Source organism: Epinephelus moara, chromosome 3 (assembly GCF_006386435.1).
Source record: "Epinephelus moara isolate mb chromosome 3, YSFRI_EMoa_1.0, whole genome shotgun sequence".
NCBI classification, from domain to species: Eukaryota; Metazoa; Chordata; class Actinopteri; order Perciformes; family Serranidae; genus Epinephelus; species Epinephelus moara.
In genome coordinates this window covers 10,875,111-10,899,636 of record NC_065508.1, presented here as the reverse complement: position 1 = coordinate 10,899,636, position 24,526 = coordinate 10,875,111, and the positions used below count along the sequence as shown (strand labels likewise).

The 24,526-nt window shown below is 39.7% G+C and overlaps 2 protein-coding genes across 2 annotated transcripts; one reads left to right on the top strand and one right to left on the bottom strand.

The window, feature by feature from the left end:
• Positions 1-636: 636 nt before the first annotated feature.
• On the bottom strand, positions 637-12,555 carry LOC126387997 (sodium/hydrogen exchanger 6-like). The gene is made up of 16 exons (XM_050040868.1): positions 12,170-12,555; positions 10,895-11,094; positions 10,579-10,656; positions 10,392-10,468; positions 10,160-10,272; positions 9,900-10,005; positions 8,122-8,263; positions 7,723-7,828; positions 7,126-7,214; positions 6,648-6,761; positions 5,588-5,699; positions 4,891-5,044; positions 4,767-4,797; positions 3,859-3,947; positions 3,521-3,626; positions 637-3,112 (listed from the first exon to the last, which is right to left on the bottom strand). Exons 1-16 carry the CDS (start codon positions 12,444-12,446, stop codon positions 2,795-2,797), a joined length of 2,112 nt encoding a protein of 703 aa, XP_049896825.1. The 5' UTR covers positions 12,447-12,555; the 3' UTR covers positions 637-2,794.
• Positions 12,556-17,147: 4,592 nt separating this feature from the next.
• LOC126388205 (cytokine receptor common subunit gamma-like) lies at positions 17,148-23,971 on the top strand. Its single transcript, XM_050041177.1, has 8 exons — positions 17,148-17,284; positions 17,913-18,003; positions 19,072-19,244; positions 20,018-20,151; positions 20,248-20,416; positions 20,963-21,068; positions 22,192-22,252; positions 22,453-23,971. Exons 1-8 carry the CDS (start codon positions 17,221-17,223, stop codon positions 22,624-22,626), a joined length of 972 nt encoding a protein of 323 aa, XP_049897134.1. The 5' UTR covers positions 17,148-17,220; the 3' UTR covers positions 22,627-23,971.
• Positions 23,972-24,526: the final 555 nt, after the last annotated feature.

Genomic DNA, 24,526 nt, shown 5'->3' with positions numbered 1-24,526 from the left:
CTCTGGAAGTCTGCAGAGAGTCTGCTTGAGGCCCCTTGTGGACTGGTTGAATTGTGGGTTTGGACAGCTCTCAACTCTCCCGTACTTCCTGGTAACGTGCCTGCAAAGTCTGCGAGTCTGCATGTGCGGTGAAGTCCGGACATTTGGATTCAGCCATGGAGTGGGTCCTCTTCCATGGAGCCCGCCATGTTGTTTTTTCAGTAGCACGTAGAAGAAATTTTCTGCAACCTCACCACTAGGTGCCACAAAATCCAACACACTGGACCTTTAAATCTTAAGAAGCCTAATAATATAGAACAGTACCAGTTATAGGGAGGTGATTATGGGACAGCATAAAGAACAAAGACGTCATTTTCAAGATTTGTTTTTATTTTCTTCTAGTACACTTGCAAGATGCCCAACTGAGGAGATAATGTTAATAACTTCAGGACTACACAGGGAACAATTTACTAAGTCTGAGATGATCTCCCCGTCAACATGAGTTCACATTTTAAAAACATTCACATACAGACCTATTGCAGGTGTACTTTTCACAAATACAACTGTCATTAACAGTTTCTACGATCAGTAGAAACAAACACGGTCAGATTTTAACTTTTAGGTGCAGTTGCTATTGTAAGATTCCTTTCTTCAAAATTCCCATATTAACAAAGTATGTTTATTTATTGGTTCAGTTACATTTAAACAAGCAATGAAAATCAAAGGGTACCTTCATGAAAGAAAAACAATGTAAACTCAGTTGTCCATTTCTCTGGATGATTACACACACTCAAATCTCATATTAAGAAAAACGCTTGAAGATCAAAAAGACAACTCGTGCAGCTCGACACGGTTAAAACAAACCTGTGCACGTTCAAAACCAGAAATTAATTTCTACCTCAGTCACAAAAATCGGCTACCAGAAAACGGAACAACCAAGGGTCAACTAAGGAGATGCCTCAGTGCAAAACATCTGTCAAAGTGGGAACAGAAAATGCGATCTTGGTTGCCAAACAAGGAACAAAAACACTAACATTGCATCAGTAAAATGTCGTTGGTATCCTCCTGTTATAGTTGGCCTGTAGTTGACCTCACTGAGAAACAGTTTGTAAGGTTCTTGTTGCATTCAGTCATTTTAAAATGCCACATATACTTTTTGATAAAGTACACATTTTCTATCCAGTAAAATATTAGTGATAATTATTTCCTATTAATAAAAGTAGTGATTAAGTTTAGACTCTTTTGTGATCTCCACCATAGACAGGCGGTCACCTAATGCCTAATTACACTGGGAATACAATATTAATCTTCAGTCAGAGGGGTTTAGTGTCATATAAAAAACAAGAAAGATAATCTTACTGCACATTAGCAAATCAAAATATGTACAAATCTACATTAAGTAATTGAATGTCTGAATAGGCACTTTAATTCAAAACAGTTCAGCCAGCCCTCAGAGTCATCTTCGCTGTATGACACGGCAGTTACTTTGTTTTTAACCAAATGACGACAGAAAACCCAGAGACAGACATTAGCCCTAATAACCACGTCAGTAGATTTGGACAATTTCATTCTGACATCAACCACACACAAACACACACTTGTAAAATACACACACAGGGAAGCTCTAGTTTCCAAGTATAAAGTAGAAGGAAGTGCTACAGTACAGGAAGGAGATATTTTAACATGCACACGTTGTAAAGAACTTCATCGTGGCTTCCCTACCATACGATGTACCTTGTGTAGTCGTAGCGCTCTGTGGAGAAAAAGGTGCAAAACGACCTTTCGCCACCGAGCAGCCCTCGTTTTGAACAGGGCAAGATAATCGTTAATGTCACTCCACAAAACAATAAATAAATAATAAATAAACAAGTCATTATATAAATAAATCTTTTTTAGTTAAATAAATAAATGAATAAGTCAAAAGTCTGATCGAGAAGAGAAAGAGGCAGGCAGTGATAAAACTGGAAACTGTCGTGGAAGCTTCTTTTAAATTTCATTACTCCTAATACTTCCATCACAGACGTCAACGTCATTGTCTAGTTGCTCCTACCTTGGCCAATCACAATCCCTAATTCCTCTTCTTCAAAGTTTCTCCACCAATAAGAGAGAGGCAAACATACGGGACACTCACCAGCCTGATAGATAAGTAAGATTAGTGATGGAGCTGTAGTGTAAATGCTCTTCAACACCACTGAATGTTACACCAGAGCAAAGTCAACTGCCCTTAATGTTAGACACAGTAGGTCATCTTACAGATACTTGAAGGAAGCTAGACAAGTACAGGTCCTGTTGTCAGGAGCAACTTCACCACAGAAAGGTAAACTGCATATGAACCGTTTGGGGATGGCCCCATGAAGCCAAAGGGAGTTGCGGCCTTTATAGAGCATAGATAACAGCACTGACACCACAGTAGTACAAACTTAGGAGCAAATACTACAGCCCCATTTTTTTAGCTTCCCAAAATGGTGACTATATGTGCATCTCAAATGATTTTAAGTTACCGTTTGGACTTCTTACATGTAGTGCATTCACATTCAAGATTACAGTAATCCACCCTAAATGGTGAGTTAAATCAAGCGCGCCTCAAGTTTGTCACAAAGCTGAGCCTATTTTAAAACCACGTTAGATAGAGAGGTGGTCCCATCAACATGGTGACTTTTAGTTTGTCACGCAGTTTGTTTCTCGATCAAAAAATCCAAACAAATCAACTAACAGATGATTATTTTCCTGTGAAATCAAATTAGATGATTTATGATTTTTTTTTTTTTTTTTTAAGATGAAAACAACAAACTGCATCCTGACAGTGTACGCCTTCTTACAGTCTGTGCCTGCGAGGTTCGGAGCGTGGTGGGGAGGGTGGCGGAGGCAGGGTGACAGTCGTTGGGGGCTCCACTGGATCATCCATGGGCAGGACCAGGCGGGTGCCCCTGATCGCCACTTCGTGTTCAGCCAAGGCGAGCTCGTGATCCAGACCTTCATCAGACGGGCCGCCCCCGGTGCTGGAGGTGCGCTTGCGGTTGATGGTGTGGGATCCGGATGCATCCGTGCTGACCGTGACGTCGGCGTACATGGAGCTCACGCTGGCATCGTTCAGGATGAAGTCAGAGTCATCGTCGTGGAGCTGGCCTTCGTTCTGGTGAGTGGAAAGGGAAATGGGGAGAGAGAAAGGAAAGCAAGGAGATGAAGGGGAATACACGAAAAAGTGCTACTTTAAATAAAAGCACAATCCAATGCCCCACCCCCAATTTTAACATACAAATGAATGACCTGCTGATGTGTTTAAAGACTTTCTGATTAGGTCTTTAAACATATGGACTAACACTATTAAGTGAGATTTAAAGTTCATTCTTGTTCATCTTAAATGCCCTAAAACAGCTAAATATTTCAAATGACAACCAGTAAGAAACACAAAAATATTAAACTCACAAATGATACTATAATATCTACAAATATCCGTGTATTTCCGATGGTAAAGAAGTCATTGATCAGGCCATTAAAAAGAGCTCCTTTAACTGTAGTACATGATGCTGTGTGTCCAAACCTCATAGGCCTGTGGGCTGGTGAGGCATCGTGCCAGCGGGCCACAACAAGCAGGCAGAGTAGCAGTGAGAGGAGGGCCGCTGTGGGTCAGGAGGGGCTTCAGGTAGCTGGAGCTTTTGTCAAGGATTATTACCACTTCTTACAACACTTTTAATTATACAATTTAATTGGTCAACAAGCTAGCTATCAAGGCCTTAATCTCCTGTACAGAAAGATGACATTACTGTAGTACATTTCTTACAGTTTGGCAAATGCGCCCTCTGGTGTCCAAAGCTGAATCTAGCATCCACACTTCTAAGGACAAGATCTTAAATATGTGACCCAAGTCTTAAAGGATACTTGTGGTCAAAGTTATACCAGATCCTGAAGGGCCAGGCGCTCTCATGTTTGGTGTTCCTCCGCTGTGACCCATCCAACACTGCTGAATTCTGTTGAAAAGCAGAGTTACTGTTTCACAACTTAAAGCTGGAGTGCGGAACTTTTACGTATAAATGAACCTCCTTTACATCGAAGCCCTTGCCAAACAAGTTCACACATTGCTGATGTAGCCTATTGCCTCTAAGGAAAGCTTTCTGTATTTCACAGTATTCCAGATTTCTGGTGTCTGCTGTAACTTTCCAGTGCGGGCGCACCTGAAGTGAAGCATTTTACATCAACCAGTCAGAGCTGGAGGGGACAGGAAGGGGGAGAGACCATAGCAACAGAGCAGCAGCCAGACAGACACAGCAATAAAATCTCTCTTGGTAGAGTGGGCACCCCATGTACAAAGGCTGTGTCCTTGCCGCAGCAGCCCCGGGTTCGATTCCAACCCACGGCCCCTTTGCTGCATGTCATCCCCACCCTCTCCCCCTTTCAAGCTATATCTGTCCTATCAAATAAAGGCAAAAGCACCCCCAAAAATATCTTAAGACGTGGCCAAAAATATTTCTGGATTTGTGCACCAGATAAAAAAAACAAACTCCCATCACTGGGCTTGTTCTTTCCCTTTGCCCTTATTTGCATGGCAAGATTTTAAGAGAGTGCTCCTGGGGGCAGGGAGAAGTGGCAAGCTCATTTTGCAGGCATATATCACGAGCATACGTTGACAGTGTTTGCGTAATTACTCTCACTGCCAGAGGGGGGACAAAAGTGCCCCACTGCAGGTTTAAACATTTTTACTTTTACTTAGGGATAGCACCTTGACAATGCAACCAAAAAATAATTACATTTTCAAAAACAAGAGATTACAATCTGTGTAAGTTACTTACAGAGTTGTCTTGATCAGAGTCCACGCCCACCCTGAAAGAGAAAAGGTAGCGGCAGTGACTTTGACAGAAAAAAACTCGATATAGGGGATCAACCAAACAGACACAATAACAGACGCAGCCTTACGGTATGCTCATGAAGGACAGCATGGGCATGGTGCCCCCTCCACAGACCCACACAGTGAAGAAGACAATTAGGAGGGTGGTTGAAAACATCATCTGACGGGCGTACGTTGCAGTGTCACGGATAGAGAGAGCAAAGGTCATCGCCCCACGCAGACCTGAAGGAGACAAACATGACAGTGTGAGATTGAGAAACAGTATGTGTGTTTCACCACAAGGCGGCGCAAGAGACCTTGCGTGAGGCAGCGTGCAATTTTTCATTTATCATTAAATCATGACAAGGACAAAAACATATGTTTAACATAATGTTTCTACTGCTCGTTTCTCAGCAAGCCCCTCCTGCACAGTATGCTGCTGATGTAGGTGTTTTCCTCTCAGGTCTGGTGGTATAGAAACAATATGTGCAGACACATGCAGGGGATTTTTATTATTAGACAGTGTCAACAGTAAATGTCAGCAGACATAGCGGCTGTTATTCATAACAATACTGTATCTAAGTAAGATTGTTGCTGGTCTAGAAGGAGACTGTCTTCACACTTTATTATCTAGGTTAATGTTTTTATAACTACAGGCTTGAATCTGCTCTGTTCCACTGACAGTTTATTTTAATGGACCCAGGTCCCAGCTGAGAAACAGTTCAGTAGAAATAGTAGAGGAAGCCTAAAGCTGACAGCAGAGACTTAACAGTCTCCGCTCAGTACCTGCAAACATCATGACGTGCTGAAAGTTGGACCCAATCTTGTTCCTGCGGCCCAGGTTGAGCAGGAAGGACAAAGGGTAGATGTTTGCCGCCCTGCCCAGAAACACAGCCAGCTACACGAGGAAGGTCAAGGAGAGAGCACACTGCACAATAACAGCACCGGCAAGCTGGGATGGAAAATAACCGTGGGTAGACGGCAGTTTGGAAATTCTTTGTCATCACTGACTCATCTTTCTTTTAGAGTTACTGTTACTCTTGGGCTCCCTGAAACACTGAGATATTCTCTAAAATACTAACAGTGTTCAAATACACTGTATTATTATTATGAGCACTGGCAGCTGCTATCAATAACTGATGCAGACAGGTCCAGCCTCAGGGGAGTGAACATGTTTTATGGACTGCAACAGTCTACTTTGGACAAGACAAGACAAAGAAACAACAATCTGTGACTGATACTTTACAGCTAGAAGCACTGTGGCCAGTGGAAGAGGAAGTATTCAGGTCTTTTACATAAATAAAAGTACTAATACCACACTGTAAAAATACTGTTACAAGTAAAAGACCTGCATTGAAACCTCAACATTATGAGAAATACATTAAAATAATTAGAATTATTGAAAAGGAAAAGCAGCAAATCCTTGCAGTTGTGAAGCTGGAACTATGAAATACTTCTGCATTTTTGCAACAATAAACAATTATCCATATAGTTGCCAGTTAATTTTCTCTCAAAGGAATAATCAACTAAATGTTTCAGATGTACTTTAATTTCTAAAATAACTAGTAACTAAAGCTGTCGAATAATTCTAGTGGAGTAAAAAGTATAATATTTAACTCTGAACTGTAGTTGAATATAAATATAAAGTGGCAGGAGAAGAAAATACGCAGGCACAAGTACACCAAATTTGTACTAATGAACAGTTCTTGAGTACATGCTCTTAATTATATTCTACCACTGACTATGGCATCATCAAAAAATTTACTACATTTATGCAACAACATTCATCGTCAGATAGATAATCATTTCTGGAGCATCCGTTAAGAGTGATCAGAGTAAAGGATACAAAGGCTCCGATGATGAACAAAGGGTTGAAGACGTGTGACTGGAAGGAGAAGAGAGTCAGACCCATGTAGGAGAAGATGAAGTTCTCTGCCAGGAAGTTCAGAAGCTCAAACAACTGATGGGAGAGAGACCAATAAAGACAATTTAAATACTGTAAACTAACTGCACGAGAAAAACAGAAAAGTGCTTATTGCATTCACTTCACTTTGGATGCAAGGTATCACGGGAAAGTGTCTTTTAAAGGTTGTGTTCATTCACTGTAGTTCCAGATGACTCGTAAGTGCCAGATGTTACCTGTATTTTCAAATTTACTAAGTAAAATGTCACACATTGCATTTCTAGATATCTAAAACTTCAAAAGTGTTATTGCACCACAAAATCCATCTTAATGATTGGACGAAAAACTGAACCATATTTCAGTTAAGATTTATCACTAGATAAAGCGTGTGCAAGTGACCAAAGATAAGACTGCACATCACCTGTTTGGTCCTGTCCTGAGAGTCAGGGGAGAGATTGTTAAAGGTGTAGTGAGCCTGAGTGATCCCACAGAACAGCACAGCCACGACACCTACATAAAAAGAACAAACACACACACAGATCTCACTTCAGTTTCACTCCAAACACACTGAATTATACTTTACTGAATAGGTTAGCAAAGCCTCTGTCCTTAGCTGATATTGTGGTTTAAAACTAACCCGTCTAACTTAAATGTATCCATCACACTGTGGTGAATACACATTAGCACTTTCTAGTGGCATCCTGTAGCTTGAGATTGTGTTCGTTTGCTGATTTAATCTACTCTAGTGTGAATGCCTCATGCTCTCTCAGTATTGTATTTACTGCATCACTGTTTTTAGGTGATAGTTGGAACTTCCTAAGAAGGAACTACCTACTCCATATATAGACAAACAGCTCATTTAAAAGTGACAAAAACATAATAAATCTTATTTTAGGGTGGTTATAAACCAACAAAAACATAGTTATGAATATTAGATACCACTTCTGCCAATAGATGCCCCTAAATCCTACCCACTGGACCTTTAACGTGCATGCATGTGTGCTGTGTGCAGGTGTACCTGTGAACCCGCAGGCCTCAGCCAACAGGAAGGTGCTCCAAGACATGAGGAAGAAGAGAGCAGTCTCCAGCAAGGGGAAGTCCCTCAGCTTAGTAAACTTGGTCACGTGAGGAAAACTGAGAGTCAAGGAGCAAAACAAGAGGTGGCACATCCGCAGTCAACCTGCAGTGCAGGTAAGACAAACATTACTGTATAAACTGTGTGAATAAGTGAGCACTGTTCTATGTTATTGTGCAAGAACACAATCCAGGTGACTCCTATACTGAAACAGTCTCAATAGCTTTTCTAGTTCAAAGTCAGAAAAGAGTTTAAAGGCCACTGTTTTAAACCCTGTTACTTCTGCATAACGGTAAATATAAATGTACATTATGTGATGGCAAATTTTAGGTGAAAGGATATGAGAGCAGTCATGACTCCAGTGGCCACCCCAAGAGCAAAGGATCCACTGAAAACGCCCAAGAAGACGCCGAAGGATTTCAACATCGCCATGGCCTCAAAGCTGTGGCTGTTGTCTCCGACGGGCTGGTACGCCACGATGGAGCTGAGGGCAAGAGATTTACATGGAAAAATGAAACGGACACTTACTAAGAATCCAGAAAGGGGAACTCATCAATTGTTAATCACATGCTCTCATAATGAAACAAACAGATGTTGAAGAGGAAGTCAGGCATAAAATCAAACCTGCAGCAACCCAAATCCAATAATGAGATCAACAGTCTGGTCTGAGTTTGTATAAATTTAGAGGATTTTTGGTTGCCACTTAAAAATATTAACAAAGACGTCACACACGTGGACTGGAGTTGGGTTTTACAGTTATAAAAAAGGGAGGATGATAGGGTCTGCATGCTCAATTTTAATCCAATAAGAGCGTTCAGGTGCTACCCCTTAATGAGAAGTAGTGCCCAAATGACTTCAGGACCAACAAAGCAAATCATCAGCACTAATATTCATTAAGTAATACACCTGTTACACACCAGATTACCACAGCTTTCATTAAAAAGTAGTATTTTCATTTGTGGGGTCTATAGAGCACAGAGAAAACTGAAAAATGATACAAGGAATGGATATGAAAGGGTAGCAGGGGAGGGCAGTGATCATCCTAATGGGTGGTGGTTCAAGGCTAGACTCTAAGCAAAAGATTTTTGAGTCAAGATGATCAGGTTCTAACACTAAATCTCTGCCAGCACAACCACGCACACAGCCCGCCTGCCCACCCACCGGGGAGTGAATGTCTGGTTATCTCCCAGCCATTCCTCCGTGCTCTCAGGCCCGAGAGGGCCATCGTCTCCTGGGGAGCTCACAGCTCCAGCCCCCTGCCCACCCTGCTTCTCCAAGCGGAGGAGAACACTGCATACATACGTACAAGTAGGCGATGAATGACACGGACGGGTGAAGGAAGGCAAGCAGTGAAATGACAGGGAGTGATGTTAGTATGATTAGTGTTCATTTGTGTGCAATGTACAACACAGAAAGCTGAATTTGCTGCAGTTAACCTCATTCAAGTGCCAATTATTACCAAAGAACTAGAATACTGAAGGATAGGTTCATATTTTTTCAAATCTGTCTTTAAACAACACTAACATGCTAATGCCTCATGTATTACTCCTGTCCATACTCGCCATGAAAATATCCCTTCCTAATGCAATTCTGATTCAAGTGATAGGGGACAAAATGTGAGGCTTTAACAGTCAGAGTCAGACAAAACAGGCTGTAATACAAGGATCTTCCAAAGTTAGTCTATTTAGAACAAAATTCCCTGTTTGATTTACTTTCCCTCAGCTGCAGCTCAGCAAGAAAACACTGTACAGGAAAACAAAAAGCTGACTTTTGCACCAAAAAAGAAGTAACTTTGCAGAAACACCCACTTGATTTGTCTGACTCAGACTGCTGGAGCCTCACTTGAGCTTCAACTGAACCTGGATCTATTTCTCACAAAAAGAGGGCTGTGGATTTTGTCCCTCATCACGTCTATTTGAGACAGTAAGATAGTACAGTATGGACCAGGGGATCTTGTAACTGTTGAAATTCGTGTATGGTTTTGAGACAGACTTGCAAAAATGTTAACCTATCTTTAAATGTGAAACCACTGCCGTTTTGATGAAACAGAAGTGGACAATACTGTTGCTTGATGGGCTGCGTGTGTATATTTCTGCAGTGTGTAATTAATTAATGCTTACGAAGAGAGGACGATGGCCACGGCGTCATTGAGGACACTTTCCCCAAAGAGTAAAGCATACAGGTCCACATCTACTTTTAGCTCATTGAAGATAGCCAGCACCGTCACTGAGACACAGAGGAGAAAAAAACACTTACACACAAATACTGAGCAGCAGGACAGGAGCAAAGAAAGCCCTCAAACATAGAGACTGTCCAACAACAGGAATGGTCGACAGTCTGTGTATATATGGGTGCTGAAAGCTACTATGGCACGACCTACCTGGGTCTGTTGCTGAAACGATGGCCCCAAAGAAGAGGCAGTCAGTAAAGTAAAAATCTCCCCCAAGCTGGCCAACGGCTTTCATGAAGGACACAAAGCCATACATGATCAGCCTAGGACGAAAGAAGAATGTGCACAATTCATAAAAGACACTGGCACGGGCAGAAATCTTTTATCAGTTACTGTATGTGCATCTGAGTGTATATATTTCAGAGATAAACAAGTGACTTACCCAATAATAAAGCAGGAGATAACTGTTCCCATGAAGGCATAGGCCAGGATGGAGCCTATGTTTCTGAAGAAATGTCTCTGAGACAGACAGACATATTTATTAACAGAGCTCTCTGGTACTAGTTGCTGGGTTGGGACAGTGTAGACAAATATCACAATAATCCTAAATATAACCTTATCCCTCTTACCCTTTTCAGACTGTAGCCTGCGTGGAAGATGATGGGAGGCAGTAAAATGTTGAAGAACACTTCTGGGTCAAAGGTCACCTGAAGAAAGCAGTGAGTAATAAGAGGTTATACACCTGTTTTTAAGTAGTGAAGTCCCCACATGTTGAATTCGACACACCTTTCCAACATACTTCTGACCCCTTTGTGTTTGTGTATGCAAACTAGTAAATTAACATCATTCACCAACATTTTACAGACACAGATTATGTTTAGATATCAGTGTGCAGAGGTTGTTTATCACACTAAAAAACATATTTTTTATTTTTCATCCCCTTGCCTTTCTCAGCATCTCATCGTCCTGCACTTGGTGACCTTTTCCCCGGCTGACTTCCCCCTTCAGAGTGTACTCGTAGAATCGCCCACTGACGTTGACCAGCAGAGTGGCGGGGCTGGCGTTGACGGCACAGCTGAGGGTCACGTCACTCATGCTCTGGGGCACATGGACGCCGAACCGCAGGATCACACCCACCAACAGGCCTTCAGGGAGGAAGAGGAGAAGAGAAGGGGAGTGAAGGCAAAGCAGTAAGACAAACACATGTAGTAAATAATAATAGTTGTATCTTTTATATGGTGCATTTCAAAAACAAGTTTACATGTCAATAATTAAAACAGGCAAGACATGAAAACAACTTCTAAAAGAATGGATAAAAATACTTAAGTGTATAAAAACACAGGAAATAAAAGACAGTTTAAATGAACTTAAAACTCAAGTGCAATCGGGAAAGGCTCTCCGATTAAGTATGTTTTAAGAAGGGACTTAAAAAGAGATCACTGACTCGGCCAACCTGATTTCCTTAGGCAGGTTGTCCCAGAGCCTTGGGGCCCTGACAGAAAACACTCTGTCCCCCGGACCAGACAAAAGACCTCTGCCCGAGGACCTCAAAAGACCTCGAAGTATGACAGTGAGGTTTTTATTGTGCAGCAACATAAGGCAAGAAGAAGAAGATATAGTTTATTAATCCCAACCCAAGTCCCTATGGACTGAGCTGCTGCTTCCTTAAGGCGTGAGGTTGTTAGAACAGCTGCTTTCAATTATTTGGGTCCACCAAATACTTTAATTAGATTGGGATATTGCAAAATTATTTTCAATTAGGACAAGCTGATTTAAAGATGATCTATCCAAAAGATTTATCAAAACAGCCTCTCGCTGCATACTTAAAATGACTGGAGGTGCAGGTGTCTAGTTAAAAGGGGTAATGAGTTTAATATTTTTACATAATCCAACAATCTTAGATGTTACCAATGTTTCCATATATTCTACTTTTAATTTGACAGCTGCCACAAGACAAACCAAGTAAAAGACCACAACCCTGATACAGTTACTATTTATTAAGGCCAGTACCATTACATATAATACTGGATTAATAACACTACATTAACAGTAAGCTGATATATATCATATATCCAGGGGAGCTCTCCCATACACCTTGAAACCTAAGAATAAGCTGTGAATTAGCTCACTGGTCCAGTTTGAGGAGCTAACGGTATCATAGCCAGCTAGCATAGACGCTAAGTTGAGTTAATTGATTGACATGAACGTTAGCGGTCTTACCATAAATCATGGCAAGTCCTGTCTCGTGCAGGAACCTAAACCGCCGGTGTTTGAACAGCCATATGGTTAAAATGGTGAGTGTTAGGAGCATTATGAATATGAGTAGATTGGCACTGTCCTGTCGGTGGCTCTCCTCAGCCAGCCTCTCAGTTGCGACGTTGTCCATCGCATTGCTTTCGCCTTGGCTCCCGACGAGCAGAAATGTCAACAGAAAAGGCAACAACATGAGCGCTTTCGACGGTTTAACGCCGAGAAAGCGTCTCCATGTAAATCCCATTGTTGGCTTTCTGTGAGACGGTTACATTTGTCGCTGAATTGGTGTCGGTTTTGATGGGACACTACCGCTTGGACGGGAAATTGGCCAAATGACAGCTTCTTCCGCAGCCGTTATCAAAACACTGCCACTTCCGGTTCTTCAAAATAAGAGTCGGCTTATGACCGTTGGTGGTGCTGAGACAAACAGCGACCCTTTATGGTGCTGAGGGCTGCTGTCATGTCACAGTAACATTGCACTATGAAATGCACCAGGACAAAACAAACTAAAAATAAACACAAACAAACTGACAGTAAATAAGATTTCAGCACAATAAAAACAGCTAAAACCTATACAGTCTATGGGTAAAACAGAAATACAGTGAGAAACTTAAAGGGACAAGTCACCACAAAATCAAAAATACATACTTTTCCTCTTACCTGTACTGCTATTTAAAACAGATTGTTTGTGGTGTGAGACGTAGGGTGTTGGAGGTATCGGCCGTAGAGATGTCTGCTTTCTCTTGAGTATTATGGAACTAGATGGCGCTCGGCTTGTGGTCCTCAAAGCGCCAAAACATACATTTGAAAAACTCAACTGCAATTTCTCTTTCCAGAAATCATGACCCGCTTACTCAAGATAATCCACAGACCTTGTTGTGAGCAATTTTATGCAAGCACTATTTTCTTTTTATCGAACTACACCCGCCAACCGTATCACCACGCAGAAGGAAGCATGCATCTACTCATGGGTGAAAGGCTAGTGCTTTTGAAAAAAGGAAATGTAAATTAATGGCGTCCTCCTCGGCTGAACTGTAATGTTTATCAAACATTAGTCAGAATATTATTGCAGTCATGAGCACAAGCCTTTCGTCCATGAGTAGATGCACGCTTCCTTCTGCGCTGTGATACGGTTGGTGGGTGTAGTTCGATAGAGAGAAAATAGTTCCTAGATGACACTGCTCACAACAAGGTCTGTGGATTATCTTGAGTAACTGATTTCTGGAAAGAGACATTGCTGTTGAGGTTTCAAACGTATTTTTTGGTGCTCACAGCACCACAAGCCGAGTGCCATCTAGTTCTATTATACTGTACAGAAAGCAGACATCTCTTTGGTAGATATCTCCAACACTCAGCAACTCACACCAAAACAATCCAGACTGATATGTAATTTTGATTTTGGGATTACTGTCACATGATTATCATGATAATGACAAGTAAGGAAGGAAAACTGGAACTGGAGGCTTAATTTTAAGATATGGGTTTGTTGAAATTATTTATACTAGATCTATGTCTTGTGTAACTTTAACTGACATTGTGTAATTGTTACACCTACAGATCATACTGAATAGAATGATGAAATTTACAGCAGAGCCCAACAAGCGTTGAAAAGCAGTTTAGAAGTAATTCTACAGCACTCTTAGGTCTAATTTTGAGTTTTGTTCTTAATTGTTCTGCTTTGGAAATTTTGTCATTTTCAACAACTGATGAATATAAAGCTGAAAGATTTGGGAGACTGTGTGTGGCGACAATGAGAGTGTACCACTCAGAGGCACAGAAAACAGAGAAAAGACCACAGTAATTTGCACGCATGTACGTTAAAAAAAAAAAACCCTGTCCGATTGACTGGAAGTGAACCGACGTATGCTGATTGTCGTCAGAGACGTCACAGATCCACTGGCGAGTTAAAAGTTAGCCACAGATGTGGGGGTTGAGTGCTTCCTCTGGACTGAATTATCTGAGTAATATCTCCTTTGGTAATACTGGTAGTTGGCAAAGATCACTGGCACATATCACAAACTAATATGTTATGATTTTGTGCAACATTTTATCACAGTGTATTTTGCATTTGCATTTCAACAGAACAGACTAAGATCACCATCTTGTGTTGATCTGGTAAGCTTACGAGGTATAAGCATGCCAACTAATTTAGTGGTTACACCTATACCACCCAAATTACACTGACAAACAAGTTGAATCAAGAAAAGTCATCAGCACAAATATGGGAAGGGTTAGTCCTCCCAGAATTACAGTGCATGTGATACAGGTTACTAAAATATAGGTAGTCAGAACAGGTGTTTTTGATTATTCAATGAAGTAAATGCAGTTCATATGAGTGTTGTTGTATGACACACCGCACACAGCACAGCACATACATGAAACCACCCGCTTCAGATGTTCTTTATCTTTATTTCTGAAACCGTTTCCTCTGACAGGAAACAAAACACCCACAAAACTCGACTTTGGAACACAAGCAACACACATTTGATATCATGTGACCCAGTCACACAGAAAGCATGTTTTAGCTTTTATCTTTCTTGGTAAAAAGGCGGACGTGATGCTACACATACTGTCCATGTAACCAATTTAAAAATGCCATCACTAACTCAAACCTGAGAGATGACAACCACACATATCTGGAAAGCATTGTGAAGCTTTGGCTTTCTCTCTGCTTGGTCTTTATTATGTTAAAAAGATAAGATGGTTAATGGCCTAATGTGAAACAGGCAAAATACATGCTTTTTGACAGCTTAAAAAACCTTGTAACTAAGAAGTGAGATTCTGACTTTATCTGACATTTATTGCTGTTCAAGCTAAGTTTGCAAAACAGAAATTTGTTAATCCAATATATTGTTGTTTATAACAGGCCTGCAATACATTTGCCATGGTTCCTGTGGCTCTAAGCTTTTATCAGAGTCATATAATGTTGTTTTAATGCCAGTAATTGCTGCCCTACTTCCATAACATCACAGTGTATTCAGTACACTCCCCAAGGTCTTGAAGGTTTTGTTTCAGAAAGGTCTATAGCCTGTGGTTGGCCAGTAATACAGAACAGTTATTTCAAGTTGTATGAGTCTGGTCCAGAGATTGCACAAAGCAGTATCATTTTCTGTACCTTCTCTCAGCAAACTGCTGCTACATGCATTTGCATTTTGAAAGGATGCAAGATTATAATGTGCATATGGTTTTCAAAAACAAAATGAGCTTGAAGTTGTCCACTTTTTCACCACTAAACTAACACTGTTTTGGGGTTTTAACTGGTTATACAACCATTGATAATACTTTTTGTCGAGAATAATGAATAAATAAACGTAGTCTGTGGTTTCACATATATTCATTCCCAAATAATATTTTACAAATTGTCCATATGTTATCTTACCACACAGCCATACAGCAGCAGGCCCAACTGCGTGCGTGTCATCTTGATTTAATACCTAACTAGACAGTTTCCTCTAACAGGAAGCCAAAGCCACAGATCAGGTCAGAGACAGCAAACACAGAAATGAAATATGCTCACTTTCAGTGCCGTGTAGACATTTTGGGAACCAGGTGCTGTAGTGAATTTTGCTATCCGCTCCACACCTTGTGCTACACTCCTTCCTTCTTCGTTTGCTCTCCCCTCCTTATTTTCATCTCCTGTTCTATCTTCCTCGTGTGTCTTCCTCATCTTTCCCCTCTCCTCTTTTTTCTTTCCTCTCCACTCCTCATTTAGTTCTTCCCTCCCAGGTTTTCCTCCCTGTCCAACACTTTGTTCTCCCCTCTTCTCCTTCAAAGGGAGCAGGATCATTCTGCTTTATAAGAGCATCCCTCCCAGTGCCTTGTCTTGGGAAACTCTGCTGACCTCACTGTGATTTAACTGGATGTCTAGCAGGAGAAGGTCAGAGACTTCTCAGTTTGTTCTTGATCATTTTCCACTTTGAAAATGATCTCTCTAAAGAAGCTGTTGACACTGGCAGAGTTGCATACGGTCTTGTCATTTTCGTGAAGCCTTGGAGAGATGAGCTGGGCCGTGTTTTCCTTCACTATGGATTTCTTTCTTTTGAGTTTGTGTATAGGAGAAAATTGCTGTGTGATTTAATTAAATACTCCCTTCTAACTCTTAGAATAATCTTATAAATACACTTTAAGTATTTGCGACTTATGAAGATGCGCCACCAGAATAACTCAGGATGATTCTAAGACTGCATTCACACCAAATCTGGCATTTGATGGCAGCAGAAGCAGCTTGATGTAGATTTATTCAGTGTTCTCATTGTATGAAGAGTATATAAGTAAACAATGTTAATATGTAATGTTAACTTTTTTCCTATTGTGTACAAGTACTCTTAACTTTCTTTAAAAAATAAGGCTTTTCATAGTCACATTTTTTTTAGCTGTTTTATTTTTAAGTCAGCTACACTAAGGTACATTAAGTGCGTTTAATTTAAAATTAAGTGGTGCTTTATTACTTCGGCACAGTATGTTAAGTTCAGGGGACTTACTCCTTTTGAGTTCCTGTCAACTTTATTGAAGACTACTACAGTAAGATACATTAAAGAGTTGGTTGAATTTGACTGTACTGAGATACAGTAAGTGCCCACATCTTTTTTAAAAAGTACAGCTAACTTAAATAAGATATACTTTGTTGATCCCCCAGAGGGGAAATTTAAGAATAATAATGCATCTTTATTATAAACGTAATCATTTTACACGTTGTTTAACTTACTTTTCCCAAAATAATCAGTTTCCTCTCTTTTTAAAGTATATATTAGAATTTACAGCGATTTACAGTAAAATAAAATCAATTTAAAAAGTATATCAGTATCCAGTGATCCTTAACTCTCATACTGACATAGTTCTAATACAACAGCATAATGCCTAAACTGAGGTATGGCTTTTGTTTTTATAGTACCACCCCAAGGTTTTAAGTTGCACTGCCTGGCCGTCCCTGTGACACATATCTGGAGGTGCTACTGCGCATCGATACTCAGATGTAGAAGTAGACGTGCACTGAGAACATCCTGTTTCTGTGTGTCACGATGCTGACGAGACTGCTTCTGCTTTTGTCTCTGACAGGGCATGTGTTTGCCGAAGAACCGTCTGGTAAGAACATTTTAAATGAAGTTTTTAGATTATAGGTGAATTATGATATTATTAATAACTGTATTAAGCCTGTTTGGATGTTTCTGAGCAGTTATTTTGTTTGTGTCAGGGCTTTTGGCAGATCTTATCATGTCGCTTTAGGTTTGGCATTCATGGTGTGAAGCTGTTTTTTTGTTCATTTATTTGTATATCTATAGTAGTAGATAATAATACACAAGATTATTTACTATAATGATTGTTTTTATTATATTTTTGATGATCTTCCTAAAAATATAATCAAGATTAGAGGGAGGGGCTTTAAATATAAATAGGCATTAATATTTTTTAAAAAGTCACTTGTATTATCAAATTGAATTAAACTGTTTATGGTAAAGCTTTACTTTCTTGATTATATACATTTTGCGTAAATTCCCTTCCACGTCATTGTGCGCCATTTCCTCATTGTGCGTGTGTGTGTGTGTGTGTGTGTGTGTGTGAGAGAGAGAGAGAGAGAGAGAGAGAGAGAAAGAAAAAAAGGGCTGCTATTACTCTATTACCATTTACATATAGGCCTGTTATGTGTATCCCTTGTGATCTTTTATTGTCTTTGTGAAACTATTCTGTCTCATCTCTCTTGTGTGTCTGACAGATGTGGACTGTTTGGTGGTGCACCTGAAATATGTTCACTGTACCTGGAATAAGCATGGGACTCCAGAGGTCAATTACACCTTCACCGGCTGGTTAGTAATCATCATAACACAATAAAAAACTAACTTTGTAGTGTCGTCTGAATTTATCAAACTGCAGAGAGAAAAATGTTGGACCTGTGTGACAGATAAAGATAAGACTAATCAATCAAAATGAGGCAGTTTTTGCGTGTGATATGATCATCTCAGAGGATGTTAGACCTTTTTCTTTTTTTAATCTTTCTGTGTGTTTATCTGAGGTTTAATCGTTACATGTAAATGTCAGTGTGGGACGAAACTTTCTCACATGATATGATTTCTCTGATGTACCTCACCTACCAACAACCGCTGCTCCAGTTTAGGTTTTTTTTGTTGATTTGTTTCCATTTCAGCCCTATTTATATTTTGTTAATTAGATTTGTGTTACTTCAACATGTGAAGTGCTATTGGTGACATTCCTCATCTCAACTCAACCTAAATTTATTTATAAAGCACATTTAAAAACAACTCACATTGACCAAAGTGCTGTACAAAAGGAATAAAATGCTAAAAACGCATACATGAGAGGCAATATAACTGTCAGGTTCACAGCTCACACATTCAGAGACGCAACACACACAGGCACACGTCAAGGAAAACCACATCAGAGGGACTCAAACGCTAATGAATAAAGGTAGGTTTTGAGCCTGGACTTAAACGAGTTGATGGTTGATTCAAAAGTTAAAAGCTCAAGTTTATGCAGAATACCAAATTGCTTTTTTTAAAGAATGCTCATGGGGCAGGTGATTTGATATCCCTGCTCAGAGTTTGTGATTTATCATATGATCACATAAGAGCAGAGAGATCTCACCGTTAAATAGAAGTAAGTCGAATGATAATTGTTTCTTGTTGTACGCTAAGCGAAGAACTATTTTACTCCACAGAAGGCTCTTCGGAGCATTAAGTCTTGTGTTACTCTTCCAAGTTGGATAAATATGAACCCTGGTATCAGGAAGTAGGAAATTACAGAGAAAACATCTCCAAAAAAAAGTACAACAAACTAATAATTTTGTGATATTTGCAGGTGCTTTGGCTGCATACTCTGCTTTGTATGTAAATGACCAAATGGTGATTTCTTTACAGGTTTCACGGTGACAAAGTAATCACTGAGTGCCCCACCTATCTGTCAGAGAACAACACAAACACTGGATGTAACCAGCCCTATGATGACCCAGTCAAGAGGTTCAACACGTTTTACACCAGACTGGAACACGGCGGAAAAAAAATTCAGAGGGAGCATTTTCTTAAATCCAAAGGTATGCTCCTTTACTGGGGTTTAACATAACATTGGGAGCTACTGTAATGATATAATAGAAACCAGTTAAAAGATAACTTCTGTGTTCTGTATTGTATTTTTATCCTGGACCCTATTTTCCATTGTTTTTGTCTGGTTGACTGATGGGAACAACAAGTTTTTAAACTGATCTCGTATTGAGGTGAAACAGGCTGCAATGTCACCACTCAGGGCATTTGGCATCTTCAGTTTACGTAATAATTTAGGAAAACTCTCCTCTTTGCAAAACCTTCAACAAAAATTTCTATAAATGTATTGTTTTTACTTGAATTTTATGGTTTTTGTTTGGCAGTCACTGCTGCCAGTCTTTTTTTTTTTTTTTTGGCGATTTCAGGGCTGTTTCTGGTCTGTTTCTTACTCTTAAACAAAAGGCTCTATCTCTGTAGGGATCCTTTCCATAAGTTGTCAGACACTGTTAATAACAATCTGAGCCTGTCAGTGGCAAAAACGCGCACTTTTATTGGACGTAAACTGATGGTGCCAAATGCCCCAAGTGGTGACATTGCGGCCTGTTTTGCTGTCCAGCTGTAGCACTCTCGCTCAATACTGGACCAGTTTCAAAAATGTTCCCATCAGTCACTTAGACACAGATTTTTTTTTATACCTACTGATAGAGCACATCTTTAACTTAATTATAGTATAATGACTAAAATATGTAAACATAGTGACTCTGATCTGTTACCTTGTCATCACATTGTATATTCTTTATTATTAACTGGTCTGTGTCATCTCCAGTCAAGTTAAATCCACCAAGCAACGTGACTGTCAAGAATGGATCTGACTCTAACCTGTGGCTCAGCTGGATCCAAATCTTTCCTAACTGTGTGGAGAGTGAAGTTCGCTACAGGATCAACAACAGAAATTGGGGGGTATGCAGTTTGAAGGAACAAAAACCTTTTCTTTCTCTGACTCATTATCTTTTTTTGCATCCATGTCTTTTCTCAACTCTGTCTTACCATCCACAGACACCTTCTCCCGCCAGCACTGGAACGCAGAGTTACTGCATCAACTTGCCCATCCGCAATTACCGATATGAGCTTCAAGTACGGAGCAGAGTGTGGTCCGGCTGTGGGCAGTCTGATTTCTGGAGTGAATGGAGTGAGCCTGTGGTCTGGGGATCTAACAACGGCACAGGTACAACTGCAAAATATCTGCTTTGAAAAAAGGCCAATATGCAGTAGGTCACAGGGGCTTGTGCTGGCGATAATAGAAACTGCAACATTACCTACAAGAACTACAAACTACAAAAACTCTGATAAATGGGCATGAGAGGAATTTGAAAGGATCTTTTGATTATTTCCAACATGTAGAATTGACATTTTGACAGTAACGCTCAGTGTTTGTGCAGGTATACACTCTTCTTTGTTTGTTCCCAGGTTGATAAATTGTTTTCAAAGGCAGAACTGTCATTGAGGAGCCAGTAATAGTTACCCTAGGCCTTAACAATCAGCTCAATTACAGTATATGATGGACAGCATGGGCAATAGGGAAGTGAAAACCTGACTTATTTCCCTTTAAGTCAGTACAGGCTTATTTAACAAACTCCTCTATGAATTCCTATGACTTTTTCCACCAAAATACATATGATTAAACATCAAATTTGGTTTTGACTGTCTGCTTCTGCTGCTCTGCTCGTGCACTGAATGAGTTACAATCCATCTCTCTCTCTCCCACTCACAGTAACGAATCAAATGAACAATTCAATGTCTGTGTGGAGCGCAGTGCTGGGTGTGGTGGGTGCTTTCATCCTCATCCTACTGGTTATGATGCTGCTGCACCATGAAAGGTGGGTCATTTGTCATGTTTAAATAATGGCAATGATAGCGTAGCCACAGAGTATAAGCAATGTCTACTTATTTCCTCAGTTTCCATTCGATTTTGTTATTATTAAAGATATTTAGCAGATTTATCTGCAATGCAAATATTACAGTATCGTTTTACCACAGTAAATGTTATTCTGTTGGCCTTAAATTCAGAGTACTGAACAAAACATTTACTTGGCATTTTTGGGGATCCTTGTTTTGCAATTGATTGAAATACTACTCCAGTACAGTATAACAAAAATAGCTTTTGGACCAATGCTAGTTTTTGCACTTTCATAATTTTTGCAATAAAATTATCTTCATTCTCATTCAGCTTATTTTTTGTACTATACTATCATCTTTGTTCTCATGTCATGAGCATTATTTGTACAGCTTAATTTGCTTTGACGCATTATACTTGTATCATAATGTGCACAGCTTTATTTGTAATTTCACATATTTTTACCTTTCCTGTATTGTGCTACATACTCAGTTGGCCTCTGCAAATTGCCCACAGAGGACAAATAGTGTTTTGAATTGAACTGAATAGGTTTCAAGATTAATTATAGCTTAATTTATGTAGCACATTTCATGCAAAGATGCAGCCCAAACTAATTAACAAGACAAGATAAAAATAAACAATATGGCAGATTAGTTATACTGTTTGTGCCAAATTCCTATGTAAATTATGAATAGTAACATCAGACAGATGTTTGCCTCTTTTTAGATTACACAAGTCAAAATTTGTCATCCGCAACACTGATGAAGACAGTTGGAGAACAATTAGATACAAAATAGGATGTAGGCTCAGCAGGATGGTATTTTCTTGGCAATTATCATGTTTTTCCTAATGATGTACAGGTTTTGGGACATTCTATTATCTCAAAGGACTCGAAAAATAGTGCATATAGCTGCTGTAAATAGGGGGGGAAACAATCTCAGGAGTTGCCCCAGGACCCTCCTAGGTACGGGCTGAGCCTGATTGTTTAAAATGTGTGGCTCCGTCCCTGCTGAAGAGCGACAGAGCTACAACGAACAGAAGTGATGAAGATGAGCTGTTGTTGATATGATTATCTGAGAGTGAAAATGTGTCTATCTCCCATACAGAATCAGAATCATCTTCATCCCTGTGGTTCCCAAGCCACCCCTGAAGCTTCACAACACCGAGGTCAGTAGCATCCTGAGCTCTGTGCTGCCGTCACACAAGTTACCTGTATTCAAACCTAATCTTTTTTATTTGGCAGCGAATAAAACTATAGACCGAAACCACTAAATGAAAGAACTAAATGACAGGACAGACATATACCAAGATGTGAGGTGACAGCAAAACAAGTCACACATGTTTTTTGTTTGTTTGTTTCTTTAAAGGATTGGTTTGAGTTCCCCAAAGGCCTGAAAGAGAGTTTTAATTACAACGAGCGTCCCTGTTCTGTCCGTGAGTACTGCCATGTCCCCCAGTCCGACAGCGAGAGCTCCGACTGCTCCACCTGCTCCGCCAACACCGACCAAACCGACTGCTCCGTCACTATCCCTGTGAACTAATCAGACCTGTCCACCCCCTGCTCCTCCTCTACCTCCACAGTTCCAGTCAAGACTGAGGAGGAGAGACAGGGTTTTGTTTAGGAGGCAAGCGTATTATACCACAAATAATAACTCTGAACCACATCATCTATATATCACTTTTTAATGGTGAAATGCAGTTCAGAGTTACTTTTGAAAACATGCTTTAAGGTATAAATAGATATATGGAATCATCAACCACTTGGAGGCAACAACATTTACTATACCGCAGAGTTTTCACTTTGTGGTTTTTATAGTTCACTACACTGGAACAAATCAAAGTTCCCCTTACATATCAGCAAAGGCAGGACAGAGACACAGTAAAAGTCCTTAAAAAGTCAACACCCATCAGTTTGTCCTCAAACGTAAAGGTTAATGTGAGAGAGAGACAAATATTTCATACTTTATCATTACTGTTATCAATCCAAATCCTAGTTTATCTATGTTGATAACAGGGATGTAGCATCAGCAGGACTTCCTCCAGACAGTTACAGTACAATATGATTGTAAAACCATTGTATTCTTTATTTTTTCTCTTTATCTCCAACTGTGAAGTTTTATTCTTCTGCCTAAATCCAGTTTAGCAATATTGTTCTTATGTATATCGATGTATGTGTACATTTTTTCATAGATTTAAAAGGTATACAATGCAGGAATTATGGGAAAGCTAGCCCCAGACTAGTGTTTCGCTATACTTGCATTTTATATTGTTGTTGTTTTCGGCACTGTGTCCGTGATTTTTGTAGTTTCCTTCTCGAAGCTGCTCACAGTCTTTGACCTGGATGCTACCTTTCTATTTAGTCCCAACCTTACCTGCACACTCTGCCTAGGAACATCCCGAACAAAACAAAACGAGAAGGAAAATAAGAAAATACAGTCAGAGAGCGAAGTCTCTGCAGATAAGTACACCGCCTCACACTTCTAATGGGTCATAAGTGATGATTTAGGGGGATATGAGTCTATACATTGTTTTTTAAGAACACCCTGCATGGTATACCTACAACCTTTTGTACGACATTTTGCAATGAAACACATATATCACAAAATATACTAGTTTATACAGTATACTGCACTAGGAGTGCTTCACAGCTTCACAGACTCTGGCAATTATACATTTCAAATATTTTCGATCTCATACCATGTGACCTTGACTCTCTTCTGTTTGATTATTACAGTAAAACATTTTAATGGTTGATTGACAGTTCATTTAAACCTGTAACTGAAATGGCTTGTTTAAGATGCATGCTTGTGTGTTCTGTAAATTGAGATTGAGTGTTGGTTTCACACTGATAAAATCTAATATACCAGTTGTTTGGGCAAAATACAATATTGTTGGGTTTTTTTTGACAATATTTGAGATGTGAGTCTTGGTATTTAATGTGAAGTCCTGACAGAAAAAAATGTTCAATGGCCAAGAGGGCAGCGTTCATTGTTCACTCACTCAGCCAGTCAAACTAGCCTGCCACTTTCTAAAAAGACACACTTTATTAAAGGTTTATAAGTTGTAATTTATAAACTCTTGGATTTATTAATTTCAATTCAATTCAATTCAATTCAGCTTTATTTAAAGTGTAAAATCACCGTAAACATGGTCTCGAAACACTTTACAGTTCACATAGACAAAATACATTAGAAAAATACAAATTACAAATAAAAAAATACAATTTACAAATAAGCATTCACAAAAACAATTAAAATAAATAAAAAAGTGCTATCAAGTTGTACCATATGCTTGGGAAAATAAATAGGTTTTTAGTCTCGATTTAAAGATGTCAACGGATTAATGGCAACTTTGCAACTTTGGGGTTGTCAAGTCTAAAAAGTTTCTCCAACATGACACAAAATCTGTTTTTACCAACTGTATGGATTATTGTAAAAACCC

Excerpts from the sequence above, each read along its gene's own strand:
- LOC126388205 (XM_050041177.1), top strand. The coding sequence starts at position 17,221 with ATGCTGACGAGACTGCTTCTGCTTTTGTCTCTGACAGGGCATGTGTTT. Across the intron at positions 21,069-22,191 it reads ATGCTGCTGCACCATGAAAG|AATCAGAATCATCTTCATCC; the intron begins GTGGGTCATTTG and ends TCTCCCATACAG. Across the intron at positions 22,253-22,452 it reads TGAAGCTTCACAACACCGAG|GATTGGTTTGAGTTCCCCAA; the intron begins GTCAGTAGCATC and ends GTTTCTTTAAAG.
- LOC126387997 (XM_050040868.1), bottom strand. The coding sequence starts at position 12,446 with ATGGGATTTACATGGAGACGCTTTCTCGGCGTTAAACCGTCGAAAGCG. Across the intron at positions 11,095-12,169 it reads AGGACTTGCCATGATTTATG|GCCTGTTGGTGGGTGTGATC; the intron begins GTAAGACCGCTA and ends TCCTCCCTGAAG. Across the intron at positions 3,948-4,766 it reads ACTCTGATCAAGACAACTCT|AATTCAGCAGTGTTGGATGG; the intron begins GTAAGTAACTTA and ends GCTTTTCAACAG.